Consider the following 15,947-nt stretch of genomic DNA (forward strand, 5'->3'; position numbering starts at 1 on the left):
ATTAATTATGTAGGCCTTCTACATAATTAATTGAGCCATGTGGTTGGCCAAGAGATATTTATGAACTTATGCCATGTATATATTTTATTTATTTATTTATATATATTTATAGATTGACGATTTTTCCTTTCAACCAATATTAAAACAATTCAACTTCGGAGCTACAATATTGCATTATTATAAACTTTATTCTCTTCTTAGGTCTACATATTAAGTTTTTTTTTTCTTACTAACCGAACGATTTGTATTGAAAAAACAGTGTAAAGTGCTTTACTTTAATGATTTTTTACTATGGAAAACTATTTTATTTATGCAACTTCTTCTCTATGGGATCACCAGTGGCACCATTGGCAAAGGTGAACGACCGAGGTGTAAGCATGACGGGAGGGAAACCGAATTCTGATGACAAATCTGGTTTGATAATCCTACTACTTTTTAACTCATCATATTCTATATCATTATTCTTATTCGTCATTTATTTATAGTCATATAATATGATCGAATGTACAGGAGAAACTTTGGGCAAGTACACAAGCATAGATCTAACCAAATAGTTTGCCAAAAAAAAAAATCTAAACATGCAGTAAAAATAAAAATGATCATGTATTATATATAATTTTTTTTTTAATAAAAATGTATAAATTTCTTCTTGCTACTATATAGCCATAATATTTTGTATAATAGTGATAATAAGGGTGGAATAGTTTTTATTTTTCAATTCCATGATATATATATATATATATAATTATATAAATGAATGAAATTTCTGTCAAAAAGACCTTGCTATTCAACAATACATTTTATTTGTTGTTTGTAGGCCAACAAAAAAAAAAGTAATGAAAATAATAAATAAATTTCCTAAAACAAAAACAATAATTAATGAGAAATAGTTTCTATAGAGTGATATATATTTCCCAAATTTAACGTTTGTACAAAATTCTTACTAATGTTTGGACCAAAAGTTCAGTCACGTAAAAAAACAAAAATTATAGTCAATTTACAAGAAACATATATATAAATATAAATATATAAGTATGATGTATTGTACTTTTCACAAGTCAATTTATTAAATAATTCTTAAAAGCACTAAAACTTTTTTGTGGTGGGCTCTAAAAAAAAAAAAACTAAATAAAGTTGTACATGCATTTATATCAATGTTTTATTTAGAATGTTTTGTGGGACTAGGGCTTTTGTCTATATAATATTTTTTACTTCTTAGGTAGTTTCTGTTTTTTTTAATATATAATTTTTCTTGTTTATAACAATACTTTATTTTGTGAGCATGATTATAATATATAACTGCGTCAACATGATTAAAAAATCAAGTGATGTGAGGGTGTTTCACACCTTAACTAAGAAACTGTTTTTTGTTTTTAAAAGTTAAAAACTGTTTTTTGAAAATAAGTTGGGGTGTTTGCCGTTGTTTTCATAAAACAATTTTTAAAAACAAAGCTACAAAAAACAGAAAATTTTGAGAACAACAAAAAGTTGTTTTCTGTTGTTCTAAAAAAATTTGCTATCTTTTTTTTTTCTCACATCATTTATTTATTTATTATTATCTAACATCATTTATTGTCACATGATTTTCTCTCTCTTCAGTTTCTCTCACATCAATTTCTCTCTCATCACTTAATATATCATCATTTTCTCTCTCATTATTTTTTCTCTCTTGTCATTTCATCTCTCATCACTTTCTCTCTACTCACTTCTCTCTCTTCACTTTCTTTCTCATCATATTCTCTCTCATTTTTTCTTGGATCAATTTCTCTCTTCTCAATTTCTATTTCTTCAAATTTTCTCTCCTTACTTTCTCACTTCTTATTTTTCATCATTTTTTTTCAAATTATTTTATCTCATTATTTATTACAAACTTTTAAAATATTTTTCTCTTTGTAATTATATTTGTTAATATTTTATTTAAGATTTTAAAAAAATTAAACTAAAAAATAGTTTTTAGAAAACAGTAACCAAACACCTCTTGTTTTTTGAACACTACAAAAACCGTTTTCTGTTTTCATTTCTGAGAACACAACTTTGAAAACGAAAAACAGAAAACAATGCCAAACAGGCTGCCTATTAATTATTACACTACAAAAATCAGGGCCTATACCGAGAACAAATGTCCTCGGTATAAGCCGAAATGTCCTCGGTATATCTTATACCGAGACAATGTCGTCGGTATACAATTGTCGGTACAGCCGCGTCGGTAAAACAAAACGTCTACCGACGACATTCAAAATGTTCTCGGTATAAGTTTTACCGAGGATAATGTCCTCGGTAGAAAGTGACAAATGTCCTCGGTACAACAAACCCCAATTTCTCATCGTACTGGTATATACCGACATCTTGGTGGTATATACCGAGGACAATGTCCTCGGTATAGACTTGTCCCCAATTTTTTTTTTATATTTGTTATTCCCTTATTTATTTATTTATTTATTTTGAATTAAATATAAGAAAATAGAATAAAATTAAAACACTTATATTAAAGATATAAATAAAAACATAAGAGTGTATTCGTTGAATTAAAATAAAGACTTGTCTTAAACATGATAATGTAATAGTCAATTGTAATAAAATTCATACATAAGTCCTACTGAGTCGGTGCTCCAACATCAGGATCATCGGGTGGTGGTGGTGGGGCAGATTGAGATCCCGGGGTGATACAATGAGTCCGGACATGCTCCTCTAACTGTCGAAGACGCTCTCTCATCTCAGACAACTCTTCATCTCTAGTTTGTGAAGGACGAAAATCAAATGGAGTTCGGTCCCTTATGTTAAGGATACGTCCATATCCTTTCTGGTGGCCCCGTCGTTTTCCGAAGACATTTTGTACCAAAGATATGTCTTCATCTTCAGGCGCACTCGAAACTGGTGTGGAACTCTCAGTATCAGTTGCCTGTGTCTGCTGTGTGTCGCGGTATGCACGCAATTCCTCCTGTGATACAATGTATAATGTAATTAAAATTTTGAAACAATTAAAAATTTGAAAAATGTTTAAAAAAACTTAACGTACCCAAGTATTTTTTGCTGTCTCTGTCACCCACCCTGTGCCTGATTTATGGTGAGTATCCATCCAGCTATCCGGGATGGACTCAAGTTGCCCAGTCTCTAAATTGCGCTGTCACGTACATATATTTTTATAAAATTAATAATTAAACGTAAATAAGAAAAATAAACTAAAAAATAATTAATTAACTAACCTTTTTATAGCGTAAGGCTGGGATTGACTGAGAACCTCCATAGCTAAGCTCTTTCAATTTCTTTCTATTTTCCTTGTTGACCACAGAACGTTTCTGCAAAAAGTTATCGTTAGTAATATATTTAATTAAGATAGTTAAGTTTAGCAAGAAATTAATACCGTAATTTCTGGGCGACGGAAAAAATCAATTGCTTTTTGCCACTGCGTATCCGTGCAACCACCATAACGATTTTGTGGCCCATTAATCGTTAAGTGCTCTTTAATATCGTACTTCCAGTCAGAATACTTTTTAGCACACGAAGTATCAATGCCTCTCAAGATCCCAGGCATATGCCCTTCTCCATATCTAGTACGCCCAATATCAAACAAATCATCATAATTTACAAACATTTATTAGTAAATATCATATATAACATAAAATGAGAATTAACATAAAAATACATAAACTACTTACTTCCAAATGTGCAAGTATTCTTTCTTTCGAGGCATTTGGTACTTTTGACCATTGAGGACAGTCCGGATCTGTGTACTGTCGAACAAGTAATCCGAGCTCTCTTGAGAAATTTGAGCTGTACTCTCCGATCTCTTTATATGTTCTCCCCCGCACATCCCACTCGAGAGGGAGAGGACGCCCCAACTGTTCCCTCTTTTCCCGCGTGTTCAATCCCTTATGGCGTCCACGTTTACTTGGAGGCGCTATTGTATGCAAATTCAATATTTTAAAATTAATATGGATTAATTGTTAAATTTTAAGGAGTATATCAATGTGTAAAATATTACCTCGTTCACAATCAGCTGGGATATCTGCCGGTCCACGTGGAGGATCGCATCCTCCACCATCACCCCCGTGAGATTGAGCAATAACATCAGCCATATCTGTCAAATTAATCGATATTAAAATTACATTTATCAGTTAAAAATGACAATATAAAATTATTTATTGTTAAAAATAATTACTTCAACATATTATAAAATTACCACTTAATTATCACTATAATAATCTTCACTATCATCATCGGTTTCTATGTGTTCATCTTCCTCTTCATCATCTTCATATTCAACCTCCTCCTCCTCCTCCTCCACTTCCTCTTCCTCCTCCTCCTCTTCTTCTTCCATTTCCTCCTCCCTCTCCTCCTCAATTGCAACATTATCTATCTCAACAAATTGTAATGGAGCCCCCGTACGTTCAAAGCTGATTTGTGGCAACGGTCCAAGATCAACGAATAATTGGAAATTAGAGGAACTAGTGTCGTGCATAACATCTACTTCTACATCCTCCGCTTGTTCTTCAACTAGTGGGATGTCCCACACATTTCTGTGATGCACTTCTTGGACGACTTTCCAATGAGATTTATTTTTAAGGTCTTCAATGTAGAAAACTTGGTTAGCCTGAGTTGCTAAGATAAATTTATCATCTTTGAAGGCCTCCGAACTGGTTTTGATACTCGTTATGTTTTGCTCAAACTTTAATCCTGAAGACCGATTAGTGTCAAACCATTTGCACTTAAATAATACAACAGAACAACCAGAAAGATAAGACATCACTAAAACTTCTTCCACAGTGAAAGTGAATTTGGCCGCAGGCTTTTGTATCCGACCATTCAACTTCCTCAGCTGTAACTCTGGTCTCATCTTCATCTTCTCCAAGTCTACTCTGGCACTAACTGTGTCTTTGGTCTTATTCTCCAGCCCAACTATTGTGCCTACTAAACTGTCACACACATTTTTCTCAACATGCATAACATCTAGATTGTGTCGCAACATTATGTTGGCCCAATATGGGAGCTCAAAAAATATACTTTTTTTCCGCCAACCAACTTGCTCTTTTGTACGCTTTCTTTTTTGGCCGCCATAACTGACATGCTTACCAGGAAGAGAATCAGGTATAAAACTCATTTGTGTGAACATTTCTTGCATGGTTAATGGCTGTGGTGGTAATCTCTTTTCAACGACACCATATGTCTTCTTGTCCCTTCTAATGACATGTTTGATTGGTAAAAAATGTCTATGACCATAAAAAGCAACCTTCTTTTGTAAACGAATAGATGGTGTTGCCACATTGCAAGTAGAGCAAGCATGATAACCTTGAGCAGTCCATCCAGAAAGGCTACTCCTTGCTGGGTAATCGTTTATAGTCCACATCAAAGCTGCCCGAAGAGTGAAGAAACTGCCATCGACTGCATCTCGAGTCTGTACACCAGTCACCCATAATTCTTTTAACTCATCAATCAATGGTCTTAAGAAAACATCAAAATCTTTTCCTGGCGAATGAGGTCCCGGAATTAATAAACTCAACATGAAATTAGTTTCTCTCATGCACAACCATGGTGGCAAGTTATATGTCGTCAACACTACTGGCCACATACTATAAGACAGACTCATATTACCAAAGGGATTGAATCCATCTGCAGCCAATCCAAGCCGCACATTCCTGGGTTCCATTGCAAATGTTGGATTATTTCGGTCAAAGTCCTTCCAAGCTTTCCCATCAGCAGGATGACGCAATACACCATCTTCTTTTATACGTTGCTCGTGATGCCATCTCATATGTTGAGCAATGTGCCTCGATGCATATTTTCGCATTAACCTAGGGGTTAAAGGAAAATAACGCATCACTTTATGAGGCACTTTCTTTCCCTTGGTGTTCTTGTCCACCCATCGATCCTCTCCACAAACAGGACATTTGCTTTTTCCAGCATGTTCTTTCCAAAACAGTGCGCAATCATGCTTGCAGACATGGATTGACTCGTAGCCCAATCCAAGTTTCCGCAACAACCTTTTCGCTGCATAGTGCGATTTTGGAAGCTTATTTGGGGCTGGAAATGCATCATGTAACAATTCAAGCATTCCATCAAATATTTTGTTGGGAATTTTTCCCAACACTTTGAAATGCATTAACTTCACTAGGAAATTCAATGAAGTGTAATTTTGACACCCGGGGAATAATGGAGCCTCGATCTCAGCAAACAAATCGTTATAATGTTGCCCACTCCTGTAGTCAGTTGTAGGTATCTCTTGACCGCACTCATTCTCCGCTTGTTCGTCATTGTCATTTTGCATAAGATCAGTGAGAACATCCATCATCTCATCTTCATCATTTTGATCTATCCGAGCTCTCATTGGTATTATTTCATCCTCTCCATGCCAATGCCAATTGGTATATTTCCGTAGAAAACCATTTACAAAAAGATGATTTTCTAATACATCAATCGTCTGAAATTCAACGTTGACACACTTCCTACACGGACATTTCACCAATCCCCTTGAGTCAACGCACTGCCGGGCTCTCTGGAGAAAATCCATCACACCAGCCTCATACTCATCGGATAATCGATCTGTCAAATTAATCCAACTCTTGTCGATCGACATTGTATGAATGTAGCACTGCACGGAACACTAATCATCAAACTTACAATCAATTTGTGTGTGTCCTAATTCAGAGAGAGGCAAATGTAAGAGTCTTCAATGACTCATCCTCTCTAAACGGGTCTAAGGCTTCTTGTGATGAACACTAAAAAAATATAATATTATCACTATGTGATAATAATACTATTATATCTTTGGTAATAATTTCTTATTACCAAAGAAAAAAGCAAATATAATTAAATATGTTTTTTTTAATGTCTTATGCTTTTTGAAGTTAATTATGTTGTTTTATGATATCTAACTATAATATATTTCAGTGTAAATATTATTAAACTTATTTAAATTTGACATATTAATTTAGTATTTATTAAATTACATATTTTACTTATGCTTTATTGAATAGTTTGATTAATTTAAACAAAATTTCTAAAATTTGTTTAAAATTTATTTAACTACTTTAGGATTAATTTTTATTTTTATTAAAATTTAGTTGCATAATGTTAATGTTAATTTTTTTTATTCTTAATTTTAAAATATATTATTTATATAAAAAACATAAATTATTCAAAAATTGAAAAAAAATATTAAAAAAAATACAGAAAAATTAAAAACAACTAACAAATAATATTAAAAACATATTTTTTTAATTTTAATTTTAATAATGATTAAAACTAACAAATATTAAATTTAATTTTTTTAATTTTAATTTTAATTTTAATTTTAATTTTAATTTTAATAATGGTTTTCTAATAATATATTTGTTAATTTTATTTAATCAGAACTAACACATATTATTTTTTTACATATTAATTTAGTATTTATTAAATTACATATTTTACTTATGCTTTATTGAATAGTTTGATTAATTTAAAAAAAAATTCTAAGATTTGTTTAAAATTTATTTAACTACTTTAGGATTTAATTATTACTTAAATTATTTAATTAATGTTTATTTTTATTAAAATTTAGTTGCATAATGTTAATGTTAATTTTTTTAATCTTAATTTTAAAATATATTATTTTACTTATCAATTCACTATTTATTAAATTAGAAATTTTATTGAGTACTTCTACTAATATTCACAATATCTCTAAATTTTACAATTCTAAAAAAATATTAAATATGTTTACTAATATGTTTAATACACATAAAATTCACCAAAACAACATAGAATTTAATTTAAAAAAAATACTAATCAATCATATAACAATTTTCCAATTCCTAATATCATTTTTACTAATACATATTTTGAAAAACCTAAAAATAAATACATTCTATCTAATATAATAATTTCATATTTTTATTAAAATTAATATTATATTATTTATATAAAAAAACATAAATTATTCAAAAATTGAAAAAAAAAATTAAAAAAATACAGAAAAATTAAAAAAAAACTTACCAATGCCTTCAATATCTTGCTAGCAATCTCTTTAGTCCAACAAAAACCGAATACCCAACCTTCAAACAAAAATTACAAAATATCATTATACAATTTCATAAATATATATATATATAAAATGAATAAATCGTTAGAATTACTTTAAGATTTATTACTTATTTAAATAAAATTTCAGGATTAATGTTTATTTTTATTAAAATTTGGTTACATAATGTTATTGCTAATTTGATTTAATCATGATTAAAAATATATTATACAACTTATCAATTCACTATTTCTTAAATTATAAATTTTATTGAGTATTTTTAATTCTAAAAAAAATTGGGCAGCATAACGGCTGTATTTTCATATATCCCAAAATTTAAAAACCTGCAAATAATACATAAAAAAATATCCAGTCGCAGAACATACACAAAGTAATACAAATACATTGTAAATGACTATATAATTTATAATTATTACTCTAAATTTTATTAATTATTCAATTTTCTATTTAAAATATCATAATTCTACTAAAAATTAACAACAAAAACAAAGCATCAATATTCATCAACACTAAGAATAAAAAAATTAACAACAACAACAAAATTCAAATTAAATAAACAAAACTCACTCTAATAATCAAAATTTATTAACCAAATCTAATAATCTAAAACTAAAATTATTTAACTCAATCTTAAAAACAAACAATCAAATATTAAATTTTCATATAAACATATATTTATAACTAAAAGTCAAATTATATACCTAAAAAATAAATTATTAAATTAATAAATTTTCATACTAATAAATTAATTATTTATTATAGGATTAAACTAACTAAATCTTAAAACTATATATGTATTTTACAAAAATACTACACAATATATTATTTCCTCTAAATTGGATATCACTAAATTTTTAACTAATTTTCATCACAAATTATTATTTTTACCTATTTTAATTACATAATCAGAAATTATATATATAATATAACAAATAACAATATATTAACAATATTAAACAAATTATAAATAAAACCCTAAATATATTTATGCAAAAAATATAAATAAAACCAAAAAATTACAAAGAAAATGTGAAATACCTCTAAAACCGCTGGTATACAATGCAAAACCTGAAAAAATACCACGAAAAACTCATTATAAAAAATCAAAACTGAAAAAAAATTTAACAATTTATACAAAAAAAAAAAAACTGAAATATTTGTAAATCATTACCTCAATAAGCCTTATAGCCACATAAATCACCTTTGGAAGGGAAAATTTGACCAAAAACAAAGTTTGTGGGGGCCGAAATCCAGCAAAACAGAAATGGGGGGCGGAGAAAACGGGGTTTGAAGGTTTTCCGTTTCAGAGAAATGAGCTCTCTGTTTGGGGAAGATGAAGATTATAAAGACCCTATACCGAGAACATGTTCTCGGTATAGGGTCCTCGGTACACACACTAAATGAAATAACCGCGTAAAAAAGGCGGGAGTCTGAATTAACTATACCGAGTACACGTCCTCGGTAAAGACCTCGGTAAAGACCCTATACCGAGAATATGTTCTCGGTATAGGGTCATCGGTACACATACTAGAATGAAAAGAACCGCGTGAAGGAGGCAGGTGTGTAAAAGATCTATACCGAGAACTTGTACTCGGTACTATGTTCTCGGTATAGGACGTTTTTTTTGTAGTGTATACGTGGGTGAAACCTCCAATTTTTTGTGGAAATTAATAACATTTAGTTGTTTCAATCGTTATTTTATTTTGAAATAAATAAATGTTGCTTGATTAATTTTGTTATTAATTTCAAGACATTTGTTGTGATTTTACTTTTCAAAACTAGGATCCCGCCTGAGTTATTTTTTTTTTCAATAAAATGCAACGTTTATGCTTTATGTTTCAATGCTGATTTTCTGTATTATTTTTATGAAAAAATAATGGTGTTACACTTCCAAGAAATGCTCACTTTGGGACTGGTGGATACCACGGTGAATGAGAAAATTTGGAGTTAGATATTTTTCCTAGATTAGTCCATCCTAGTTTCTTTTGAATTTTATTTAATCATAGTTTGCATGATATTATTTTCTTTGAGATTATTGTCCGGAGTTTAAAATTGAACTATGTTGTTAAGTGTTGAGGATGGATGGATGCTAAGTATAATTTTTCATGATTTAAAACTATTTGGATTTAATAATTTTAATTAATTAAAGTATATGTTTTTAATTAAAGCTTAAATTTAACAATAAAGACTTTGGCTTGATGGTTAAACTGATTTATATGAATCTTAATGACATGGTTTCAAATCCCAGTAAGTGTAATTTTATTTAAAGGTATATGAATTAGCTTAATCATCAAAGCCAACATCTTTATTTTTAATGGTGCTTTAAATAATATCAATTACTCTCATTTCATTCTATATAATTACGCTATCAAGGCATTCCCAAATAAAAAACATACTATACCTTCTTTGAGACTTTTATTGTTTTGGAAAAACTTTTTCTCTAATTCCTTCTATAAAATCACCTTATCTAAGCATTTTTATCTTTCATTGTGAGAATTAAGAGAGTGAAGAGAAAGTGAAGAGAGACAAGTGTATGAGAAATGAAATGCTTAGATCGTGAATGATCTAAGAGCAGAGCCTGGTTTATATAGAGGAGAAATACACTTTACAAATCAAGAAACAAGGACTCAGTCAACTGACCAAGACTGTTACAAAGAAAGAAAAGAATTACTAACTGAAAGTTAGTTGTGACAAATAAAGGATAGCTAAACTAAGTGAAGCTAATGTTCTCTAACAACCCTTCTCAAATTGTGTGGCCTGGATAGGACAGTCAATTTGATACATAAGCTGGTGAAATGGGCTACTAAGAGGTGCTTTGTCAAGATATTCACTACTTGATACCCAGAAGGCACAAACTGAACAAGGATCTCCTTGCGATGGATCATATCTCAAATAAAATGGATGTCGATCTCTATATGTTTGGTGCGAGCGTGGAATATGGGATTCGATGCCAAGGCAGCTGCTGAAACAGTGTCACACCAGATAATAGGGGTTGAGGATAAGGCAAGCTTTAGATCAACAAAGAGAATTTTGTACCAAGTGAGTTATGCAGCAACATTTGCAAGAGCACGAAATTCTGATTCAGTGCTGCTACGGGAAACAACCTTCTGTTTGGAAGAGGACCAAGACACAATGTTATCACCAAGAAATACAAGTAGCCACCTGTGCTTCTTCGATCATCCGGGTTGGAGGCCCAATCCTCGTCAACGAAAGCAGCTAGAGGAAGAGAACTAGCAGCTGTGAATGTTATGCCATGAGACTGAGTGCCATGAAGATATCGAAGGATTCACTTAAATGCAGACCAATGCACAAATGTTGGAGCTTGGATAAATTGACATGCTCGGTTGACAGCGAATGCGATGCCTGGCCGAGTCATGGTGACATATTGAAGCGATCCTACTATTCTTCTGTACTCTGTAGGTTCTTCAAGAATAATGCCATCATTTTTGGAGAGAGGCTTGCCTACTGTTCCAGGAGTAGGAGTAGGTTTATCGTCCAACATGTCTAAGGACTTGAGAATGTCACTGATATATTTCTACTAGCTGATTGTGAGTTCTTGTGACTTTAATTCCAAGAAAATAATGAAGTGTACCTAGATCCCATAGAGTAAATTTCCGATGAAGAGAAGAAATAAAATGTTCCAGTCGAGATGTATCACTGCCAGTTATGATGATGTCATCAACATAAATCAATATAATGATTGTGTACTGAGCATGATGTAATATGAAGAGAGAGGGCTCAGCTCGAGAACATTTGAATACCCAAGTGATCAAAGCGGAACTAAACTTGGCAAACCATGCTCTAGGTGCCTGCTTAAGGCCATATAAAGCTTCGTTGAGGCGACAGACATAGGAAGGATGAGTAGCACCTTGGAAGCCTGGGGGTTGAGACATATATACAGTCTCTAAAAGATCACCATTAAGGAACGCATTATGGACATTGACTTGTCGCAATTGCCAACCTTTGGATAGAGCTAAGGTGAGAACAACACAAAAAGTGCCTGACTTAACAATAGGTGAGAAAGTGTTGAAGTAATCAACTCCTACAGTTTCAGTAAAATTGCGAGCTACCGTCCTGGCCTTGTGCCGTTCTATAGAACCATCCGCCTTGTATTTGAGTTTATAGAGCCATTTACAGTCAATTATGTTGGCATGTGTAGGACATGGGACCAAAGTCCAAGTCGAGTTCTGAGCTAATGCTTGTAGTTCTAGTTGTATTGTTGCCTTCCAGTGAGGAATCGATAAAGCATGCTTGTAAGTTTTGGGAGGCAAGTGTGGATCTCGAGTGGTGGCTGCAAGATAAGTCTTTGGTTTGGTGATCCCGCTCTTGGCTCGCATGACCATAGGATGGAAGTTGACAACCTGATTTGATTTCACAGCAGCTGGTGGAGACGGCAAAGATGAACTGGAATCCTGCAAAACAGATGGGAAATCCTGCATAATGGGGTTAGTTACATGTAACACTTGCTCAAAAGGAGGGGAATCAATGGAATGTGGCAAAGGTACTGAGCAAGTAGAAGAAGAAGGTGGGTTTGAGGAGGGAGTTGGTACAAAAGATAGAGGAGGAGAAGACAATATGGTAGGGGAAGGAAGGGAAAATGAGAAAGGAAATAGAACTAGGGTAGAGGTGGTGTTTGCTGTGTTGTTTGTAGGGATAACGGAGGGAATGGAGGGAAAAGTATGCTCATTAAACACAACATGTCGAGTAATATAAATGTGTTTGGTAGAGGTGTCAAGACAAAGATAGCCTTTGTGAGAGGTGTTATAACCCATGAACATGTGTTTGTTGTAAGGGCGTAGACATGGGAAACACAAGCAGCCAAAGGAATGAAGGAGAGAGAAATCTGGATGTTTGTGGTAGAGAACTTGAAAAGGAGATTGAGCATTGAGAATTTTAGTGGGAAATTTGTTGATAATGTAAGTGGCTACACGAAAAGCATAGAGCCAATAGTGAAGAGGGAGAGAAGTCTGAGCAAGTAAAGCAAGACCCGTTTCAACAACGTGCCTATGTTTTCTTTCTACCCTACCATTTTGGGCTGAAGTGTGAGGGCATGAAAGCTGAGATTGATCTAATTAGTTGATCTAATATTGGAGTCTTGCAATTTTTTGGGTTTAAATTGAAATTAAATAACTAATCTTGTTCTAGTTTTCTATGAAAAAAGGGAATCAAGCTATCCATGGAAGGATTGAAGATGAAAAATTGGAAGTTTGGTTTGGAAGCAAAAGCTGAAATTTTCCAGATTGCTAAAATTCATGCTGCAGCATGCCGGAGCTCACTTGCTGGCGTGGAAAATTAAAGCCAGCTGTGTCATTTTCTTTTAATTCGTGCCAAGGTGGCAGGGGTCCAGCAGTGAAGCCAGCTGGAGTGTTTTGGACAAAAAGGTGGTCCAAATTAGTGGGCCTAAGTGGAGAAAAAGAAGGGACTAATTTTAGAGGATCATTCTTTGTACCCTAATTGGGAGAAAGGAGAAGTACCAGCCATATCTGGTAGTGTGGCAGCCATTGAAGAGTGATCATAGAGAAAAGTACGGAGAACGAAAAGAAAAACAAACAGAAGTACAACCACTGAAGGAGAAAAAAGAAGGACAAGGAGGATTCACACATCATCAATATTGGATTTGTCTCAATTCTTTCTTCTTTAATTTTGTATTTTCTAATTTTAATTAGCTACTCTAGTACCTATGGATATTAATTCTCTGTGTTGGATTTTGGATACTAATTTAGCTATGAACTAAGCTTTTTGAGACTTGAATGGTTAAAGAACCCTATGTCATAGTTATTAAAGTTTAAATGCATTATTCACATAAAATCACCATTGTTCATTCAAGTGTTTTTCATGATTATTGTTTGTTGTTGTTTGGCCAACAATGGCAAATTATTCAACTAGATTTAATTCTGGAAAGGTTGAATGTAGTAGTGTGTACTTGAATGATGCAAGAGTATAACCATTGTTAGGTTGTTCTTAGTGAGTATAATAGGAGTATTTTACTGACCTTGCATAACTTTTGAGAATTGGTGCTTTTATTTTTGTTCTTAAGTCTAATTTGATATAGGAATATATTTAATTGGATGGTAGAACTATATTCACGAACTTTGGAAAAATCTAGTGAGCATATTGGGAATTCTAGTTACACTGGTGCGATTTGCTAAATTTAATGCTATAGTATTCTGGGCAGTTTTTGACATACGGGGATTTAGCTATTTAAGTCCAATTTTTCCATTGATAATTCTTCTTGTTGTTATTTCTCTAGAAATTGTGGTTAATTTTAAGCATATTGTAATTTCTTCCATTTTATTTTAGTTTCAACAACCACTCAATTCAGTTTCTTAAATCTCTAAGTTGCAATTAATTGGTGTTCACAGTGAAATTTTTAATAACAATCCCTGTGGAGACGATTCACTTATAATTATATTACTTGTGTTGGACTGTGTACACTTACACATAAAATTTTCACAACAATTTTTTGACCCGCTACTAGAAAAAGAATTGCAATAGCTAAATGATGGTGTGCAATATCGGTCAGCCAGAGACCACCAGTTATTGGATCTAATCCTCCACGAAAAGTAAGAAATTATGCATATTTTGAACAATTCAAGGTGAAAAATGGGGTTGCTCCCTCAGTAAAACTGGGATAAAGTTGAGCCAAAAGATCACGATTCAAGATAAATTCATGAGGAAGTAGAATCTCTTTAGGATCTACTCCAGTATTTAGAAATTGATTAATCGGTAAAGATACATGTACTTGATGTCCCGCCCAAGAAAGAGACCCAAGTCCAAGTAATACTGCTAAATGGTGATCCAACATAGATTCTATCTTGGAACCAAGCCAATTTTGGAGCAGCTTTGTGATAATGGAACCAATCGGCAAAAATCATTAAGGCTGTAAAAACCAATGCACCAATTGCGAAGAACAAAGCAAGAGTCAAAGAAAAGACATCGATTCAAGTCAAGATTTATCTGGTATTCTATATCAAATCCCAAAACTAAAAACAAAAAATAACAAAACAATATTCTATCAGACTACTTGTCTTCTTGTAGTTGGATGTCCAAGTTTTTGGAATGCGAAGTCAATTTTGGAACATGATAAACATTGTGTAAGTGAAAAGAATGAGCAGAGGTGACAACATGTGATTTACCAATTGAGCTAATGGGAAGAGATTTACCATTGCCAACAATCACAGATTCAGTACCAAAGGTTGGTTTGATCAAGGTTTGAAGAACTCAGGGTGAGGTGATGAGATGCCCCAGAATTGAGAAGCCAAGTATCATCAGCAACAATATTGGCGTTGGCAACCATTGCTGAAACATAAGTTGATTGACTGTGGGGTGTGGCAGATGGAGCTGGTAAAGTCGAGTCGAACCTCCTGTAACATTGAAAGGCAGTATGGCCAGGTTGTTGACAGAGTTGGCAAACAATTCTTGGGCCAGAACTGTTGTTTCTTGGAGGTTGTCCGCGACTGGATGCGGGACAAGAACCATGGCTGGGGTTATGAGATTGAGGACCATGACCTTGAGGGGGTTTGGACCATGGCTGAGATCGTTGTCGAAAGGCTGCATTAGCAACGATAGGCGTAAACTCATCAATGGATAGTTGTTGCTCAAGTCTTGATTCATGAGCAAGGAGCAGACTTGTGACATGTTCGAACGTGACGACCTTCGATTTGGATGTAATAGAAACAACAAATGAGTTGTAATCAACGTTTAAACTAGCAAGAAGATAGAGCACATGATCTTTTTCAGAGACTTTTTTTGAATAGGCAGCTAGTTGGTCGGCAAGGGCTTTAACTTTCGTGATGTAATCAATCATGGAAATACCACCCTTCTTAATTGTCTGTAGTTGAAGTCGAAGCTGCATAACACAAGCGTTTGATGTTCAGGAGTAGATTTGACGAAGGGCAGACAAGGCAGTAGCACTCATATTGTGACCAAC

At 32.9% G+C, this 15,947-nt stretch overlaps 1 protein-coding gene across 4 annotated transcripts; it reads right to left on the reverse strand.

The window, feature by feature from the left end:
- Positions 1–2,466: 2,466 nt before the first annotated feature.
- LOC133824740 (uncharacterized) lies at positions 2,467–8,041 on the reverse strand. Of its 4 annotated transcripts, none has more exons than XM_062257716.1 (6): positions 7,972–8,030; positions 3,983–4,078; positions 3,362–3,898; positions 3,204–3,296; positions 3,017–3,121; positions 2,467–2,938 (listed from the first exon to the last, which is right to left on the reverse strand). In XM_062257716.1, the coding sequence occupies exons 3-6, from the start codon at positions 3,590–3,592 to the stop codon at positions 2,594–2,596; spliced, it is 774 nt and encodes a 257-aa protein (XP_062113700.1). In that variant the 5' UTR covers positions 3,593–3,898; positions 3,983–4,078; positions 7,972–8,030; the 3' UTR covers positions 2,467–2,593. The 4 variants fall into 4 exon arrangements, with proteins under 4 accessions (XP_062113700.1, XP_062113698.1, XP_062113699.1 ...); XM_062257714.1 differs by lacking the exon at positions 7,972–8,030 and adding an exon at positions 4,181–4,751; XM_062257715.1 differs by having other exon boundaries at positions 3,362–4,078; positions 7,972–8,041.
- Between the last annotated feature and the right edge of the window lie 7,906 nt (positions 8,042–15,947).

Source organism: Humulus lupulus, chromosome 3, assembly GCF_963169125.1.
Source record: "Humulus lupulus chromosome 3, drHumLupu1.1, whole genome shotgun sequence".
Classification (NCBI taxonomy): Eukaryota; Viridiplantae; Streptophyta; class Magnoliopsida; order Rosales; family Cannabaceae; genus Humulus; species Humulus lupulus.